At 43.3% G+C, this 19724-nt stretch overlaps 1 protein-coding gene across 1 annotated transcript in view; it reads right to left on the bottom strand.

Moving 5' to 3' along the window:
* Nucleotides 1-10409: 10409 nt before the first annotated feature.
* The window catches only part of IGSF10 (immunoglobulin superfamily member 10), a 34791-nt gene continuing 25476 nt past the window's right edge, over nt 10410-19724 (bottom strand). Inside the window, exon 7 of the mRNA XM_088447701.1 lies at nt 10410-13501. Within this exon, the coding sequence (XP_088303827.1) occupies nt 11593-13501 (1909 nt within the window). The 3' untranslated portion in view covers nt 10410-11592. The remainder of the gene's footprint in view (nt 13502-19724) is intronic.

Below are 19724 nucleotides of genomic sequence, written 5' to 3'. Positions count from 1 at the left end.
GGTTAAGATAGTGTTTTGGAGCTGCCACTGTTTGAAAATTTGCACCACGAGTAACATCATCAACGCTTATACCATGAAAACATGTTTACACTATTACTAGAGATACATACTGGATTTTTACTTACCAAGAATGCACGCATCACCAGCTTGCAGTGTGCTTAATTTTGGCCAAATCCCTGAATGCTGGATCACATACGCATCATGGCTGCAGCCTGGGAATTTGGCATTCAGGGAGAGGATCTGGAGAGAGGCATCACATAGCACCATTTCATTTAGGGAATGGAAATGTTTTCGGTTCCTATATATTTGTTCCCTGCATGCAGGGGGCTGAAGTGCTATGTGAGTGCCATCCACTACCCCTATGACGTGTGGAAAGCCTGCAATTTCAAAAAACTTCTACTTTACCACATCAAGGGCTTCCGTATCCAAAGGCATACTAATAAAATGTGCTAGATGATTGAAAAATGCATCTAGCACACGCCTCAGGATCCGTGAAAATGAGGGCTGGGAGAGGCCACCCTCCAGCCCCACAGTGCTTTGGAAGGACCCTGAGGCACAGAAATGTAACACCGCCAACAACTGTGTCAGTGGTGAGATTGCTGTTGGAATGTGAATGTGACTTTCTAGATCATTCTTTATTATTGAAAGTGTCTAGGATAATATTTGGAGGCAGGTGATAAGTGGTTACAACCACATCATCAGGCATTTCAAAAAGGGTGACATGTGTTCTATATATCTTGGCCCTTGTACGCCTCCTATGCCTACACCCAGGAGGAGGCTGAGGAAGGATGGTGGGGGGCAACATGGCCACTATTAGCTGTCCAACATCGCTCTGTAAAGTAAAATTTATATTTAAAATTGGTTTTACAGAGTGTTTTGTGATTATTTGTTCAAAAATACTTACCTTTATAATAATGGTGCATATTCTTACAGGGTTGGGCAGTGCCATCTTCGGAAATCTCTACATGTGTATTTATTGTACGTTTTTTTGTTTTATGGAAGACAAAAATTTTTGAACATTTTTTTAGACCAAACAAATATTACTACTATTATTGTTAAAACAAAGCTTAACTTTAAAATTGGGCAATATGAATTGTTTTTACATGTACGTATTTACATTTACCAAATAGAAAAAATAACATTATTAAAATAAAAAAAGTAAAAAAAACAAAAAAAAAACATACTGTAGGTTTGAATAGACACTTACCTGATTCAAGTACAAAATGGACTGTTAAACACCTTTAATAAATTAAAATAAAAAAAAAAAATTAGTAACCAAAAATGTTATTTTTTTAGGATTGTAGAACAAAAAGAAAATAAACAAAAAATGCAGTAGGCTGCCACACTTACTTGAGTCTTCTAATCAGGTTATTTATTTAAAGCTACAAAAGCCCAGCCACCCAAACAGAACAAGTAACCGGCTCAAACACAACAAGTAACAGGGTTTTTTAACTGTCTGCACCAAACAAATTTGAAAAAATAAAAAACCACCACCAAAAAAAGAACACTAAAAAAAAAACCCCCACCAAAAATAAAGGAACAAAAAAAAACACCCACCAAAAATAAAGGAACAAAAAAAACCACCACAAAAAATAAAGGAACAAAAAAAACACCCACCAAAAATAAAGGAACAAAAAAAACCACCACAAAAAGTATAGGAACAAAAAAAACACTCAAAACCAAAAGAAATTACAAAAAAAAAACAACAACACACAAACAACACACACAAGCAACACTCAAACAACTCACACAAGCACCTCTCAAACAACTCACACAAGCACCTCTCAAACAACTCACACAAGCATCTCTAAAACAACTCCAAACAATGTAACCACTAACAATCCCTTCCTGCACCACAAATCACTCCAACTACAACCCACAAGTAAGGGAACATTTGGCTTTGCCTTAAATAAAGAAATAAAACACCAATTATTGAATCATTTAGGAAAGGTGTGCATTTGTAGTTAGGTAAATAAGGATGCATGGGTAACCAATCCAGGGATGCGCTCACATCTAGCACAACCCACGCAGTAATTATGGAATGCAGGAAAGGTGTACATTTGTAGTTAGGTAAATAAGGATGCACGGGTAACCAATCCAGGGATGCGCTCACATCTAGCACAACCCACGCAGTAATTACGGAATGCAGGAAAGGTGTGCATTTTTAGTTAGGCAATTAAGGATGCACGGGTAACCAATCCAGGGATGCGCTCACAATTAGCACAACCCATGCAGTAATTACGGAATGCAGGAAAGGTGTGCATTTGTAGTTAGGTAAATAAGGATGCACGGGTAACCAATCCAGGGATGCGCTCACATCTAGCACAACCCACGCAGTAATTACGGAATGCAGGAAAGGTGTACATTTGTAGTTAGGCAAATAAGGATGCACGGGTAACCAATCCAGGGATGCGATCACATCTATTAAAAAGTCTGCACAAGCAGTATTCTTCATGCTCTCTCACAGGTTAGCAGAATGTCAAGCGAGGAGCATGGTGAGCAGAGGCCAACTGAGCCAGGTAAGTGTGAATCACATTTTTTCGACAACACAAGAACTGTTCATATTTCCCTTAAAAAATGTTTATTATTTTATCTAATTTAAACAATGTTGTAGGTGCTGGGAATCAAATTCCACCAGTAGAGGAGGAGGAGGCGGGCCCAAGCAGGCCAAGGCCAAGAAACCCTCTGTTTACACGGATCGAGCTTGAGACATTGGTGACCATGACAATGGAGAACCTTGTCAATGCCCCAAGAAATATGGGGGCTGGAGCCAAAGACAGGATTTGGGAGGAGATATCCAGGGCTGTTAATGCTGTGGGGACAACCTACAGAACCATGAAAGTCGTTAAAAAACGGTAAGAAAATGATATTGTGAGTGTACTGAAGTCCAAAGCTTGATCTTATTTAAATAAACTAACCCTTAAAATTTCCAAAATCACATTGACAGATGGACGGATTTCAAGTACCAACTGAAGAGGAAGCTACGGAGTAGGGTGAACCATGCTGCGGGGACAGGTGGTGGTCCCATCCCTGAGGAGCTGGCCTTGACGAGGTTGGAGACGTTGGCTCAGGGATGTGTGACCAGCACAGATGGAGACTCTGCAGGGGAGGATCCAAGTACTCCATCTGGGGACCCTGTGGAGTCTACTCCAGGGCAACCATCAGACCGAGCAGTACCTCTCCTCACCAGGTTGGTCTCCCAAACTCAGGAGAACAGATGTGTTCTTCTGAGGATGGAGACCACTCTGGTGAGGGTGGCGGTGGCCCTGGAGACCATTGCTGGGGCCCTAGATCATTTGGCCAATACCCAGGAGCAGGCCAACCCACCTGCCATGATGGAGCGAGACTCCCTTCCTCCCAGGACCACCACCTCTGGCAGCCCAACAGCCACCCCCGCAAGTATGGAGAGCCCTATGCCTAGGCCATAGGAAATCCCATCTACCTCTGGCCAGGCCAGTCGGCGTGTTACACGCCAGTCGGCTGTCCGTAGCTTACCTCTTCCTCCGAGCTGGGCCAAACGACGGAAGTAGCCCTGGATATCTCCTCCCTCACCTGTTGTCCAGTCCCCATATTTCTTGTCACCAATGTCTCAAGCTCTTTTTTTAAAAAAAAAACATTTTTGTTATTTTTTTTTTATTATTATTTTAATAATATACAAATGTTGCCGTAACAATTATTTTGTAAATTGTGCTGAAAGGCAAATTTCCAAAAAATAAAAAATTATACCAAAAATGTCTATCTTTAAATATATCAATGTATAAAAGGTTTAAAAAGTGTGGTATCTGAAAAGGCTGCTACACAAAACACAATGCTAGATGTTTTAAAAACTGTTTTACAAAAAAAAGGTTTAAAAAGCACAAATAAACATTTGTGTTACGAATTTCCTAATGTACACGCAAGTGAAATGAGTTACAAGGTAATTAGCAGTGTTAATAGTTACAATGCAGCAATCTTAGCTGCTTGGTTTGTGTGGTTCCAAATCGAAACATCGCAGGTCACATCAGATTAACGATTGTACTGTTGTGGCTTACGGACGCTTCTTGCCTACCTTAGCCTGGACGATCATCCTGTTCGTAGAGTGACGTTTTCATGCATCCGCAATTCTTGGTCGTACGAAGCAGTTAATTTATGCACTCCCTTAAAACACCTGGAAACGCTGAAGAACGCCTCCGTTTGCAGACCACCACCCCCGTATACTCCCACAAACGGTCTTATCTGTCAATCAACTTTAGCAATCCACTTCCGTGTCAGAAGCCCTACGACCGTCAGTATTTTTCATCGGTAGACCTCGTACGCACATGCGCACTGCTAGCCAGGCGCAGAAAGAAAAACATCGTATGCGTATGACCGTGCGGCCGCAACGACCGACTCTGAATGAGGTCCACAGTTTCTTAATATGAACTTATATCCCTAATTTTGTGAAGAAAGTGACAAGCTACATAAGGACCATTATAATAAGTATATATAGGAAGCGCTCCTGAGACACTATCTATAATTTGTATTATTATATCCCTAATTGTGTATTCAGTAAAGTTACTTAGACAAATAGCTTTGGCCACAGTGAGATTAGCTGTAGGCACAGACAATGCTTATGACTTCACATTATATAAATGTGCGTTTATTCAATAATTATTATTGGCGGTTGCCTCCTATGTACGGCTGAACGTAGCCACTCCTAGATTGATGCTAGTCGGCACACGCTGTATTTGTGGCTTCACGCTATATCAATCTTATTGCACAAGTGCACCATCACACTACCCCTTTTCCTTTATCTTTCTCTGTGTACGTTTTGGTAGTAGGTAGCAAACACCCTTCTGCCAAGATCATTAGACATTGTCATCATAATAACTACTGGGTGGTTGTCGATTTAAACCTGTGCGGCTATTCTCTTTTTTTGCTGGTAACGAAAGTCCTCCCTTCCTCGTCTGTGTCTGCTCCGCCTCCAGTGCTCTCCTCTGACCTAACAATCTGCAGTGCTGTGTTTCGGCAGCCAGCTCCTCTAGGCCTGCAGTGGCAGTGTAGCAACTTCATTACATCACATCCGTGATGCTGTCGGGAACAGCTACCGCCGGCAAATGGGGGCTTGGGGTCTGGGCGTTGCACCTGTGTGAGGGGGACCCTGGTGGCCGCTCTACCAGTACTCCGGCCCTGCCAGCACCATGTAAAAGATGGATGTTTCTGAGAGACATACTTTTTTTTTGTTAGGTGGACTCTCCGGTGCCCTCCAGAGGCGTCCAAGTCACTGTCCAGGTCCTTTCTGCTACCATCTAAATTTGTTCTGCAACTATGTTCAAACAAAATCAGGACCCATACGGGGTGTGGCTCAGGGGTATGAGCAGACCAAAAATATTGGTTGTGCATTAATATCAGACTGCATCAGAAAAAAAATGCTAAAAAATAGAAAAAGAAAAACATTTACAATAAATTAAAATGTTATACTTTAATTAAATAAATTATTGTTTCCTCTATCGCAACATAATAGCAATCAGGGGATTACACATGGCCTTTGCCAGCTGTGGTAGATAGTGTCGTTGACCCCCTTCCCCCGGGCACGCTATATACAATATGCAGTATGAACTACCTACTGTATATAACAGTGGTTTCCAAATTTGGTGTTCAAGGCACCCTAACAGTCCAAAGTTATCCAAGCTTGATTAGTCCTTCAGTCAATTTGATTTACCCATCTGTTCTCAAGAATGGATATCCTTAAAACCTGGACGGTAGCCTTGAAGACAAAATTGGGAACCACTGGTCCTCAGTAATTGAAGACTAACTACTGTATATAGCATTTGAATTTGTTTATAACAGGATCTTCTGTTCAAAACCTTGCACTTGCCCCTGTATGAACCCTTAAAGCAGTGTGCAGTGTGCACTTGCATTGTTTCAGAGCTGTACCTGAACCCCAGTTCCTAAGTCAAGAAATATAGAGGTATACGTAACACTGATAATAGAAACAAACGACTCTTTGAAGCCAAGCACTTAAGTGTGTGTGGGATCATGGATCATACATACATGGATCATGTATTAAGCCATTTTATGTATCGATCCTATGTACTAATGGCACATTGCAGGAGATTTCACAGAAATCTCCTGCAAAGCGCTAATTAACACTTCAGATTGCCGTCCTTATTATTATCAATGGGGACTACGATCTGACCCCTGTACTAAACTTAATTTAGCCCTCTTCAGATGGTGTAAACTACTGTTTGCCTATGGGGGCTCCCAATGCAGGAGAGAGATCATTCGATCTTTCCCCCTGCAGCCCCCATCAAGTCCCGGAAGCTGACGCTGTGCGCATGCGTAGTGTCAGCTTTCCCCGGGGAAGTCTTTCTTTTCAGCGAAAGACTTCTCCGACATGTGAAGGATATAACTCACGGGGACAGCAGTTACCGCAACCGCTGTCCCTGCGAGGTTCCGGTAGTACATAGCCGGGATATTTTCATTAAAAATTTAAATATTCACGGCGAGTTGGATTGTTAATAATTGCGGCTGTGCCGTGATTATTAATACATAGGCCCCATTATCTGTTGTAATTGAATGTATATTAGAAGTCACCGAGGATTTGTGTGATATATAAAAGCGCTATGCTGTAGGCTGGCTGATTTTATATACTGTACTGTAGGTCACAAAAATCCAAGGTGATGTCTAATATCCGGCATACTTTATACCAGTGGCATCAACCTCAACCCTCTAGTTTTCCAACAGGTGATGTTTTGAGGATTTCTGGGCCTGATTCAGAGCTGGATGCTCTGACCAGAGCGCTCGCTCTGAATCAGTGCCCTCCTACCTGAAAATGGAGCGGCCTCCTGGCCGCTCGCATAGCTGTGGGTGACCACCCACAGCATATGCGAGCGGCCAAAACGATGGTCAAGACCATCGCGACCATCGGGCTTGCGACGAGACCCTGCGGTAGGGTCTCGGTGACCGCAAGCCCTGGAGTGATTTTGGCTCTATCAGAGCCAAAATCACTCCCACTGACATAACTAGTGATGTCAGTGGGGCCGGACCCAGACGGTAGGCGTTCCCATGGGAACGCCTCCGTCTGGCAGCCACGCCCCCGGCACGCCCACCAAAGGGGGCGTGCTGTCAGTCACTATCGACAGCACGCCCCCTTTGGTGCGAGACCCGGAGTGACAGCTTGGCTGTCGCTGTCCGGGTTTCGCGCATGCTCACGACGGAGCTCCCTCCATCGTGCGCATGCGCATTGGGGTAAAATCGACCCGCTTGCGAGCGTCCTGCGTTCGCGAGCGGGTCTGAATGACCCCCTCTGTCTGAAGAAGCAGGTGGGATAGCTGCTAGCCAAAAACAACTGCACGTGACAGTACACTGCTATTTTTAATACACTACCTTATAAGCAATGACATCCAAATTCACAGATATCATTTACACAGATATTATTTGCAGGAATATATAACCATATTACTTGTGTATTATAGAGAAATAAAATTCAACTGCAGCTCTACTAAGAAGAAAAGCAATACAATAGATACTTTCTGTTATATTTATTCCCAATGGATAACATCTCTACCATAGTTAATAAACTATAGCTACACAGAACTATACCTACAAAACATAGGCAATGATGGTGTTCCTTATGTTGGCCATACACCTGCACGATTTCGGGCCGATTGCCCGATTTTTGATGAGTCATAAGATGGATCTTGTGAATATCGTGTATTATTTTAGTAAGATAAGCTCTGATGCGCGCTCCCGCAGCTCCTATAATCTGATCTTATGATCAGATGTGCCGCACATATGTTCCATCGTATCGTGTGCAGATCGTGCCGTTTATTTTGTTCATGCGATCCATCGTGTGTAAATTCAAGTCATTTCAATGACTGTTTCCCTTATGAGCCTGTGAGACACAGGATCGATCTTACGACAGATCCTGTGCTAAGAAAAACAACAAACACGCTGCCGGGACTGCCAGGGAGCCGAAGGGAAATCGTATGATGAATCGGATCTTATGTTGGTCCTGTAGGTGTATGTCCAGCATAAGAAGAGAATTCCACTGAGGATAAAACATCCAAAAATTTCATCCATGACATTTCATCCAGGGTATTACTGTAAATTATTATGAAGTTTTGTACTTGTTTCTGTAAATTCACCATTGTAGTGATAAGTGAGAAATACAATGTTAATGTATCTGGCTGTTTATGCTGAGACAGTTACAGGTTGTTGCACAGTTGGTTTAGACATGTCACAGTAATTTGTGAAGTTGCAGTGTGTTCTATGCACTGACTTGTTACTCTCATTTTATGGGAGAATGACTGGGTTTGTTGCTTGCTTTATGGAACAACAGTTGGTTTATTACTACTGTACTGTATGTTCATTATCATTCTAGAGACTGCACAAAATGCACAAGATAATAACAAGTATAACACAATTTTTAGATCAAAAGCATTTGAACTAAATTAGCATTAAGGCTGAATTGTTTATTTTCCTATGCAGGGAACCAGTTGGGCTTTTGCACCTGCAGTTGGTCAATGTTTCAAAATGTCTCTTTCTTTTGAATTACTTTTCATGTTTTAGGATTTGTGTTTTTTAAACAGATGCATAAATGTTAATATGACATGAAGGTAGATCTGCTTCATTTTTAATGTACACTAATTTGTAATGTATACTTTCAAACATGATTTTCAGAATTAGCAAATACATTTTCAAAGTTTTGCCCTCAGGTACAGGACACATTTTTTGAATAATATTTTTTTTTATTAACAAAATGCTATATTTCTTTTGGAGAAGCAGCATTGTGGGTTGACAGCCTCAAGTTTGTCCCACTGGTAAGAAATATCCTATTTTTGAATTAAACAGGTAGTCTGGTACAGTGACAGATATTTTGGCAATAAACAGGTAATGTAAAAAGCATTTTAGCGACTTCTGAGCTGAAACGTTCCTAAACTGATTCCAATCCTAGGGAGATGGGAATTGATTTTGGACAGAGGCATTCTTCTTGTTTTAACTATATACAGACATTACATCACATAAGTCTTAGGCAGTGCTTTTTTTTCTATGAAAAACTGGTACCTGACAAAGCACTGGTGATAGGTGACCAAGCCATTTACAGCATTTAAGTCAATGAAACCTTTGAGGACAGAACTATAGTGATTGCAGGGAGTGTGAAAGTGAGGTGTGCACCAGCCCCCAGTGCATGCTCACCAGAGCAGAGTGAGGCCTCACCTTACAGCATGCCTGGTGATATTTTGCCTACCCCCTCCGGAAGGGGACTGCCAGTTGGACTCTGCAGTGGGCAGGGTGCAGCCAAGTGGGTGGTGTGAAGCAGGGTACAAGGCCACAGTGACGTAAATCAGCACAAATGACATCATCAATCTGCTCAGACTGCCCAATTCCCTCAGAAAGTGAGCGGGGGCTGTGAGCTGTGCGCTAATTGAGGGGGATATCCTACTCTTCCCAGGGTCTGGGAGAGGAACCTGAGCTTCAGGAGACTCCAAGACATTTTTGCAGAGTAGGCAGGTATGCATCATAGCCCTCTCTAAGTTGTTTTTAAGGCATCTTATGGGAAGGACACTATACAGTGCTAAGGCAAGGTTAAAAAGTGTTGGGGGGAGATGTGCTAAAGAAAAATAAACTCACTTGCTTAAACCTGCAGGCACATTTGCTGAATCCATCAAGGTTTATTCAAGTAGGAAATATGTTTTGTAAAAACAAGGGGATGGGGAGGAGCTAGAACACCAAAGTTTGTGCACCAGAACTCTCCATTGTAGTAAATCCAGGGCCGGTGCAAAGTTTCCGGGCGCCCTAGGCAACATTTCACCAACCTCCCCTGTTCCCTCCAATTCATAATATGCCACGCATCAGTCTCCCCAGTTAAATAACATGCCACACAGCAGTGTCCCAAATTCATAATATACTATATAGAATATTACACACAGCAGAGCGCCAAAATCAAAATGTACCTCATAACACTGCCACAAATTCATTATATTCCACTCAGCCATGAATTATGCCATTCATTTTTTTTTTGTGGTCTCAGCAGTGCCCTCCAGTGGCCGGCGCCCTTAGGCAGCTGCCTGAGGTTGCCTAATGGTAGCACCGGCCCTGGGTAATTCTGGGCCTGGGTACAAGATATGTTCCAGAATCCCTACACAGTATCATGGCTACAGAGCCGCACACACCCTATTGGGCCCAGAAATTAGGAGGTATGAGTAATGTGACTAGGCTTGAAAATGGTGACGGCACAGCTGTTGACCTTTTACTGTACAGTGTGTAACATTTACCCCTTTCCAATAAAAATACATTTCACTTATACTTTTTAAATGGTTACCATCTACAATAATAAAGCAAATCTACATCTCTCCAGCGACACTTGCAAACCTTTTTGGCCTATTTGGGTCTATGTGAGATCTCGACAATCCCAATAATAGAAACAGACCAAACATTACAGATGGGGTAAACTTTATTGTACATTCTGTGGTTCAGTTACCTTGCATTTCACAGAATGCTCATCGGTTCTTTCAATTTTATTTGTTAATAAAAATATTTAGAAATAGTAAAAGCCTAAAAACACTTAAGCTGGGTACACACTTAACAGATATATCTGCAGGTCGATTGACCTACAGATATATCTGCAGATGATGGCTGTTTTGTCTTCTGGCCGCAGGTCCCACTGGCTGGGGAGCGTGTTGAGACCCCCCTCCGCCTCTGCACCAAGTGTATGGGCGGTCGGTAGACTGCCCATACACACAGCACGATGATGGATGTTCTGTCTTCTGCAGATGATGGATGTTCTGTCTTCTGGCCGCAGGTCCCGCTGGCCGGGGAGCGTATTGAGCCCCACTCCCCTCTGCCTCGGCGTTCGGTAGACTGCTCATACACACAGCACATTGCCCCAATATATCTGCAGATATATTGGGCATCGGCTGTGCAGCAGAGCCGACGTATTGGCCGATCAAGTGTATACCCAGCATTAGAATAGACAAACTGGTGTACTTAGCTTTTAGCAATCTATGTTAGAAGATAGTTTGGATCACGTTGGCTGCTATTTCCTATAAACCATCATAATAAATTATCCCTTATACTGTCATGTTGCTCCTGTTTCAGTAGTATGTAAATAAAGCTATCTGCATTATTTTCAAACTATTCTAATGAAACTGCTCTGTCATAATGCAAAATGCTACTTTAAAAAATACATTTGCATACTAATTAAACTGTACAAACTGGAAATATTTTGTACAAGCAAAATAAAATTATTGCAGTTCCTAATAGTGTTTTTTTTCTTGTTTTATTGATATTATTGATATGATCTTCTTTTTTTTTTTTTTTTAAAGAGTACAGCTTGCCACTTTGTAAAGACATATAATGGGAAAATAATAATCGTCCGCTGTATAATTTTTTATGAAAAATGTGTAATATATAATTTAGAACGCCACTCTGTTTTCACAGTTTAATTGTTGTAGAGGATGACATAGAAAAGTGCCTTAAGTAAAAGTTCTCTGTATGTAGCTGGTAATAACACTCCAACTTCAAGATGCATAACTGTACACTAACTGTCTCTATTGCCTTTTATCTTCTTTTCAGATGCATTTACATATATATATACTGTATTATTTACTTCTCTGATACATTCTTAGTTTAGATGACTTTTAAATAAGTTGAGCTGGTGTCTGTGCCAAGGGGGTTCTTAGCGATACATCTGTACATCCCAGAGTCTGAACTTTTTGGATTCTGCACAACTAAAGTTCCTGGTGGATGAAGAAGCTCAGTGCCCATAGGTCGTCCTTTACTAGCTGTTGTTAATATTGATGAGTCAGGTAACTCCCATGTTATCTCTGGTTTTGGAATTCCAATGGCCATGCAGTTGAAATGCACAGGTGATCCTGCTCTTGTATGAATGTTTTGTGGTGGTTTATTTGTAATCCTTGGAGGATAGGCTACAATCATAACAGGTACACTAATGGATGCCTCCCCTGCATTATTTTTGGCTTTACACAAATAGTTTCCTCGATCATGAATGGTGGTTTCTTGAATTACCAATGTGCCATTCTCAAGTAACTTGTATTTCCCATTAACATGAGGCCTGTCTATTACAAATCCACTTGGGAGGGTCCAGATTACAATGGGCTTTGGTATTCCATCAGAAAGGCAATGTAAAGACAATGTCTCTCCAATTATTTTCTTTATTGGTCCTCTTGGGTGTGTTAGAATATTAGGTTGCTGACCAACCTCCAAAATGATTAGCTTTTCTATGTAGCCCACTTTATTTCTTGCTGCACAGCGATATTTGCCGTTATCCTCTTTGGAAGGACTGTAAATAGTGAAAGTTCCATTGGTTCCTGCATAATATTTTGTAAACCTTTGCCCATTTAAAAATCTTGTGCCATTTGGCAAAAGCCATATTATTTCTGGAGTAGGATTGCCATCTGCAAAACAGTTAAGTATTGCCATTTTGCCCGGTTTGGCAATTATCTTTTCATTGAATGGGTTTTTAAACATTGGTCTTCTAAGAACTTCAACAACTTCCAACTGAACCACCAGCATACTTTCACCACCATCATTACGCACAACACAGGTGAACTCAGCTGTGTCTGATGGCCTTACATTCCGAATTTCCAGAGTCCCATTCTTATGTACCATTATCCTGCTGCCATGGTAAGGAGCAGTTAGATATATGTTATCAGGCATGATCCACATTATTTGAAGAGGAGGTGTCCCTTCAGCACTACAGTGAATTAATTTTCTAGAGTGTTTTAATGCAGAATCTTTAATTATTGTCTTATTTGTATATAAACCATTAATAACAGGAGGTGTTGAATGAACATCTAATTTGAGAAGTTTTGTGTCATCTCCTGCCGGATTGCGCGCCACACACATGTACTCTCCAGCATCTAGTAGCTTGACTTGGGTTATTGACAATGATCCATTGTCATGCAATGTGTAGCGATCATGAGAGATTGCAATCATATCACTGGATGGAAGCAACCAGAATATTTTTGGTTTTGGTTCTCCGATAGCCTCACAATCAAGAACTGTACTAGCCCCAGCTCTTGCATGAAACTTTGTCTTCGGATTGAGTTTAATGCGTGGAGCAGCTATTACAACACTAATATGTACTTTCATCTCATCCCTTCCCAATGTGTTTTCAGCATAACATGTATAATCTCCTTCTTCAGACATCCCTACTTTGTTGAGATACAACGTGCCATTGTCAAAGAGGACATATCTGCGTTTCCGTCTACCGCTGTCATCAGCTTGAAGGATGTTGTTTATCATTGTGCCATCTGGTAAACTCCAGGATATTTCTGGCAATGGAGATCCTGAAGCCTTGCAATCTACCTTAAAATCTCTTCCATATGGAACTTGCTTAGTGAGGTGCTGTTTTTGAACTATCTTTGCTGGCTTCATAGTTATGCTGACCTTCATCAGAATCACATCATCTCCCATTTTATTTCTTGCTACACACAAATAGTCTCCGGTATCTTTTTCATTTATCGACTGGACAATGAGTGAACCATTCGGATAAACTTGAATTCGACTTCCCATTCTGAAAAAACACAAGAAATCCTTAAAACTGTATATATACTTAGCTCCCACTTTAAATCCATATGGAAAGAAGGTGACTGTGCTGCTCTGCTTACCCGGGAGGAATTCAACTACCCAGTACTGAAAACATAGGGTACATACAGATTTTTGACTATTTTTTGATTATCAGAGGTGTGAAATCTGCTACCATGCTGAGAACCAAGTGTTTCCTAAGAATATCCATCATTCTAGTATGTTTGAGACCATTTGGGACTTGCAATAGGTATTCCTATGTAAAGGCACAGAGATTAACCCCTGAATAAGTCTCCAAGGAGACAAAATGTGTAGGTTAACTGTGTTTTTGATCCTAATATATAGTGACATGCACAAAAAGATGAAGTACTAAAACTTGATACTATGATATGAACAGTGGTTTAGTGGCTGAGGGTAGGCAGACTATCCTCATGACTAAGTCTCAGACGTATATATTAATAGTCATATGTATCTGTTTATTAATACCCCTTTGAATGAAGACTTCTGGCTATTTAGCAAAAAAAGTCACTGGCACAGCTGAGCAATGCTCATGTCTTAATATAGTGTTGTGGCTGGCTGTGGATATAGAGGCCTCGGGCTAATTTAGCAGTGCATGCAAGTGCACTGCTGAGCGCAGATTCCCAGTTATCGGGAATCTGCCCGTGGCACGACCCATTCTGCGAGTGTGCAGAATGGGTCCTGCTAACACGCACGCAAGCCCTTGAATACCTCTGCCTGATTGACAGCCGGAGGCATTTAAGGGGCGTTGTCGGCCGGCATTCCCAGAAACGGGGCGTGTCCACCCCATTTTCCGGGAGTGACCAGCCCAGAGACTGCATGGCAGTACGCAGTCTGCTGAGCTCGCAAGCTGGCCAGCCTGAGTAAGCTGAGGCTCACTCAGCTGGCCGGGAGCCCGACGCCATCCACCATCGCGACCATTGACCACAGATGGTCGCCATGGTGATCCCAGCACTGCAATTGCAGCAGGGAGTGTCATACACCTCCTGCTGCATTTGCATGATTGCAAGAATCGCATTGCAAAGCTGCCTGCATGCATACATCATATCTATAGCCTGCGTGCAGCTTTGCAATTGCGATCCATGCTGAATCAGGCCCTCAGTGCGGGTTTGTTGCTCCTTATTTGACGTGGGCTTTGTCCTGAGGAAGGCCAGGTTATGACTTAAATGTTGACTGCACTATGGTGTTACAGTATACTACTTTTGAAGAATAAAGTCTGTTTATTTAAGTCCATGGTAAGTGCACTCTATTACTTTCTTTTGGATTATAATTGTGGAACACACAAGTGGTGACACTGGGTTTGCATCCTAGACATCCGTTGCTGTGTGTGTGTGCCAACCTACTGTACTGTGGATTATATATCAGCCCGACCACTGATAATTAACATAATGAATAGGCCGAATGAAGACGAATCTCATTATTTAAAAATGTAGATGGTCTATGGGTAGATATAAAACTGATTACATTTGCATGAACAATTAATCTCTTCACAGCTAAACTACAGCATATATTACCAGGTTAGTCATATATGTCTGGCTGAATGATATGAAATGCAATAAATATGGTGATTGATTGCTAAATATATATGTATATATATATTTTTTTATGGGGGGGCACTGATCTGGACTTTGTGGAGTGACTGGAGGCACTCATTGGTTTGGAGGCTGGTCTCCTGCAACTAGCTCTTCAGCATCTGTGATGGCCCAGCAGGTGAGGTCAGTCAATCTGCTGTGGTGGGCTGGGGGAGGGTGGTGTGACAATGAAAACTAATCAATGTGTGTTTTATTTATTTTTTGCTGTGGGAGCAATCATTGAATCAATGTGCCTTATTTTTTTCCTATGGGACCCAATGGGTGTGTTTTTCTTCATGTGCAGTCCAAAGTATTTTTTATTTACCCTGTGGGGCTAATGTGTGTGTTTTTTTGTCACTCTGGTAGGGAGTAAAGCAGAAAAGCTGGAATACTTTCACTGGAACAACCCATGTTGCAATGCAGGGAGTGCAAATCAAGGCCATAACTACCACAAGTGCAAGGGGTATACTTGCTATGGGGCCCACAGCTGAGGGGGGTCTGTCTTCCTTGTCTATCCCACTGTAAGTTTCTGTTTGAGCTTTTTTTTACCATTGGGCGGTACATCGGCCTTTACAAATGTTATGGGGCCCTCAATGAATAGTTACTCCCCTGTTGCAAATGCAGTTATATTTTTAGCATGCAGAGTAAATACTGGCTGCTGTTGCATGTAACCCACAAATGCTGGACAGCTTTATTTTTACACTGCAATTTAGATCTGAGTTTGGACACACCCAGTGGCATCACAAGGTGGGAGCGGGGTGTGCGGACCACACCCGGGTGTCACCCACTGAGGGGTGATACCAAGGTGCAGACTCCCCCTCAGTGACAGGAGCTGGGTGCTGCACTGTAGCAAAAAGTGCAGTACTCGACTCCTGACACTGTGAGGGAGCCGGCACTGCAAACAGGGCAATCCGCACCTCCAGCACCCCCCATCCCTAGTAATAATTACAGGGGTTCGGGATACGAGGCCCCGCCCCTACCCACGAGACCACGCCACGCGCACAGCATCCCTCCCTGCCCCAGGTGACACCGCCGGGAAGGACGCCACTGGACACATCCCTCCCAAATCTAAATCTCTTTGCACCTTTTACATATGCCCCACCTGCAGTCAGGCTTGGACTGGGCTGCCGGGGAATCGGGTATTTCCCCGGTGGGCCCCAGTGCTTTGTGGCCACGCCCCTTTCCGTGAGGGGGCGGGGCTTAGCGGGCCGCGAGCGGGGGTGGGGGGGTTGCTGTCATCCATTCTCTGGGTCACTCACTGTCAGAGCATGACAGTCCCAGTAAGTGTGACTCCTTCGGCTGGTGGTGGGTGGGGGCAGGCAGGAGCCCTCTACATTCACTTTCCCAGTTCCCTCCGGCACAGTCCACTTCCTCATGCGGAGACTAAGCTCCGCCCCCACCAGGCAACGAAGACAGCCTGGCCTAAAAATCACAGCCCTGGCAATCACCATTCAACAGGCTGCCTGTTATACCTAGCAGCCTGTGGATCTGCAGTCGGATCACAAATTATGCAACTGGTAATGTCTGGATCTCCTCACCTGATGTGTGATCCCCTTCAGCCACACACAGCTGAGAGTGACAGTCTCAGATTGCATGTGGGCGCCGGGGGATGCAGGACCTGCTGGGAGGAGCTGTCACAGAACAAAGCTGCCAGGAAGGGACAAACTGGAAGGATGAGGAAACAAGCAAGAGAAGCCTAAGGTATATAAAAAAGTGCAGGGGGTTTAAGAGGATGGATGGAGGGGGGTAAGGTTCAGTTCCTTACACTACAGAAATATGGTTAAACAATTATTAAAGGGGACTATATAAAGAATATACTGTATACTGTAATAGTGCTGCTATTGGTGCACTGCAGGGGCTGAAGTTATGTCATTGTTTCATGCAACTCTGGCAAGTTTAATGCAGCTGGCTAATTGTTTTTTGTTTTGGTACTTATGAATAGATTTATGTGTTAGGGTAGTTACATAGTACAATGTGCCTTTATGAATGCTATTTTTTATATGTTGAAGTACTATATTTTAAAAGTACTGTTTTACAACAAAAAAATGGAGCAGATATTAAATTTTTTTTTAACTATACTAGCAGTTGTACTTGGTCTTTCCATGCTAGCTCTTCCCCATCCCTCTCTTCTTCTCCATTTTGTCTATTTCTTTTCCTCACTTTTGTTTCTCCAGCTACACTGTCTCTATATACCCCCTTTCTCTTTTATCTTTCTGTAGTGCTGCTCCTGTCCCTCTCTGTTGCATCTGCCCCTCGGGCCCATTTATCATTCAATATTTGAGGTAAAATCCCCGAAAACACACGTTTTCATGGGTTTACCTCAAATACTAAGTATCCCCCGGATGTATGAAGGAGGGACCACAGCAGCTATCTCCGATACCTGCTGCAATCCCTCCATTGCCGCCGGCAGCCGCCTCCCCCATAGGTTTCTATGGGGGATGCGATGCTGCCAAATGTATCAATATCGGGAATGCTCATTCCCGATATTGGCCCCAGCAGCTAACGCCATCTGAAGATAGAGTTAGCCGCCGTTGTCTATGGCAACTTACCGCATATCAGCCGGCGGAGGGATCTCCCAGATCCCTCCGCTGGCAATGGGCGCCGCTCATGTGCAGGCCGCGGGACTGCGCATGCGCAGCGGCCCCGAATGCAGTCCGGCGACATCGCAGGGACGGGCTCCTCGGAGCCCGTCACCCTGCATGTGCCGGATAATACATCCGGCCGCTATGATTGCATTTTGCAATGCGATCATGAGCGGTACTGCATGCCCTGATCGCGTTTCAAAATGCGATCATTAATAAATGGGCTCCTATGTCTTCTTCCCCTTTACCTCTTATTTTTACTTGCTGTCCATCTCAGTACCTCCTCCTCCATGGGACTGCCTTAATCAGTTGCCGTGGCGGTCACACTCACACTGACATCAGGCGGATGCACGTTTGCATCTAAAGTGCTCAGTGTGCACCCTGCTATACAGTAATAAATACATGTGTCATGATGTGTGGATTGTCTCAGTAACTCCATGTGCTGCAAGGGATAATACATGGGTGTGAGCAGGGTAGTATGTCCGAGTGAGTTTTTTATTTTTAAAGCTACTACAAAGATAGGTAGACAGAGAGATAGATAGAGAGAGGCCTATTCACCGGAGCAATTCATCATTGCTTTGGCGCGGTGACAGCTGATCCAAAATCAGCTGTCCCCGCAAGCGGCTTGTGAATCTTTTCAATGCTCATATAGGAGCAGTGATGGGACTGCGCATGCACGACCTACAGGTCACGCATGCGCAAAAGAGCCCGACGTTCGGTGGAAGGAGCCGGAGAGTGGCGGAGGGATCTGAAAGGATCCCTCTTCGCAACCCAGACCTTCTTACCATAGGGAAGGAGCGGGTTTCGAGCCCGGAGCAGCAGTGCTCCCACAGTCAAGCTCTGAAAATATTATATATTCGGAGCTTGATGAATTCTGTCCCCATACTAGTGTATGGGGACAGCGGGCCAGTCCGCAAGAGGAAGGTAATTAGGAGATATCTGTGATATCTCCTGCTTTACCCTGTTGATGAATGGCCCGATAACTTAATTTTTACAATTGCAGGTGAAAATGTGCATTATATATATATATATATATATATATTATATATATAAGAGAGAGAGAGAGAGGGAGAGAGATGAGATATAGGCCGGGATGTACTAAATGAAAATGCGATAAAAACCCTTGTTTTCATGGTTTTACTGCATTTTCCATATGTACTATTGGCTGGCAGCTGGGGATCCGACGCCTATGGGCTTCTTCGGCATCGCGCTGGTATGAGGGATCCGATCAGACCCCCCTCCCAGCAAGCCCTGCAGCCACGTGTCACTCTGCGCATGCGTAGATGGACTCCCAGGTCACAAACCCGGAAGTCCAGGGTGCAGCGCTGATTGCAAAGGACAGCTCTTATCGGAAGAGCTGTCCTTTGTGGTACTGATCGCATATGTTAGTACATATGCGATCAGTAAGGATGCTGTTACTGGTGGGATGTACCGCACAGTGTTAGTACATCCTGCCCAGAGAGACACATGATATAAAGTAGATAGATATGAGATGGATAGAGAGATAAATATGAGAGATATGAGATAGATAGACAGACAGAGGACCGAGTTTGAGAACATGTGTATTACACTGATACAGACGCACATTATGTTTAAAAACTAAAGGGGGCACATATGATTACTTTTCTAATAGAGGGGGTACATATTATTTAGTGGACTAAAAGGGCACAGATTATTTTAAGACTATGTTGTGTCCTTTGTGGGATCGCCACGCCCCTCTAGTTCATGACCACATGTACCCAGTGGCTGGTCATGCCCCTGCGGGCCCTTGCCATTGCATTCCCCTGGTGGGCCCTTCATGCCCCAGTCCGACACTGCCTGCAGTGCAGCATGGTTTTACCAAGGTGCAAAGGTACTTGCTCTTTTTTTTCTTTACTGTTAACTCATAATCAGCCCCTATATGTGTAGACCAATTAACATATGCTTAATTGTCATTCTCACTAAAATGATTGCACATAAACTAAATGGGGCTTGAGCAAATTGCAATTTACACATTGGCAAAACCATGTTGCACTGCAGGAAGGCCAGATTTAAAATGTGT

The sequence above is a fragment of the Taudactylus pleione genome, unplaced genomic scaffold (assembly GCF_031769625.1).
Source record: "Taudactylus pleione unplaced genomic scaffold, aTauple2 ptg000436l, whole genome shotgun sequence".
NCBI classification, from domain to species: Eukaryota; Metazoa; Chordata; class Amphibia; order Anura; family Myobatrachidae; genus Taudactylus; species Taudactylus pleione.
This window is presented reverse-complemented; position numbering and strand designations above follow the sequence as displayed.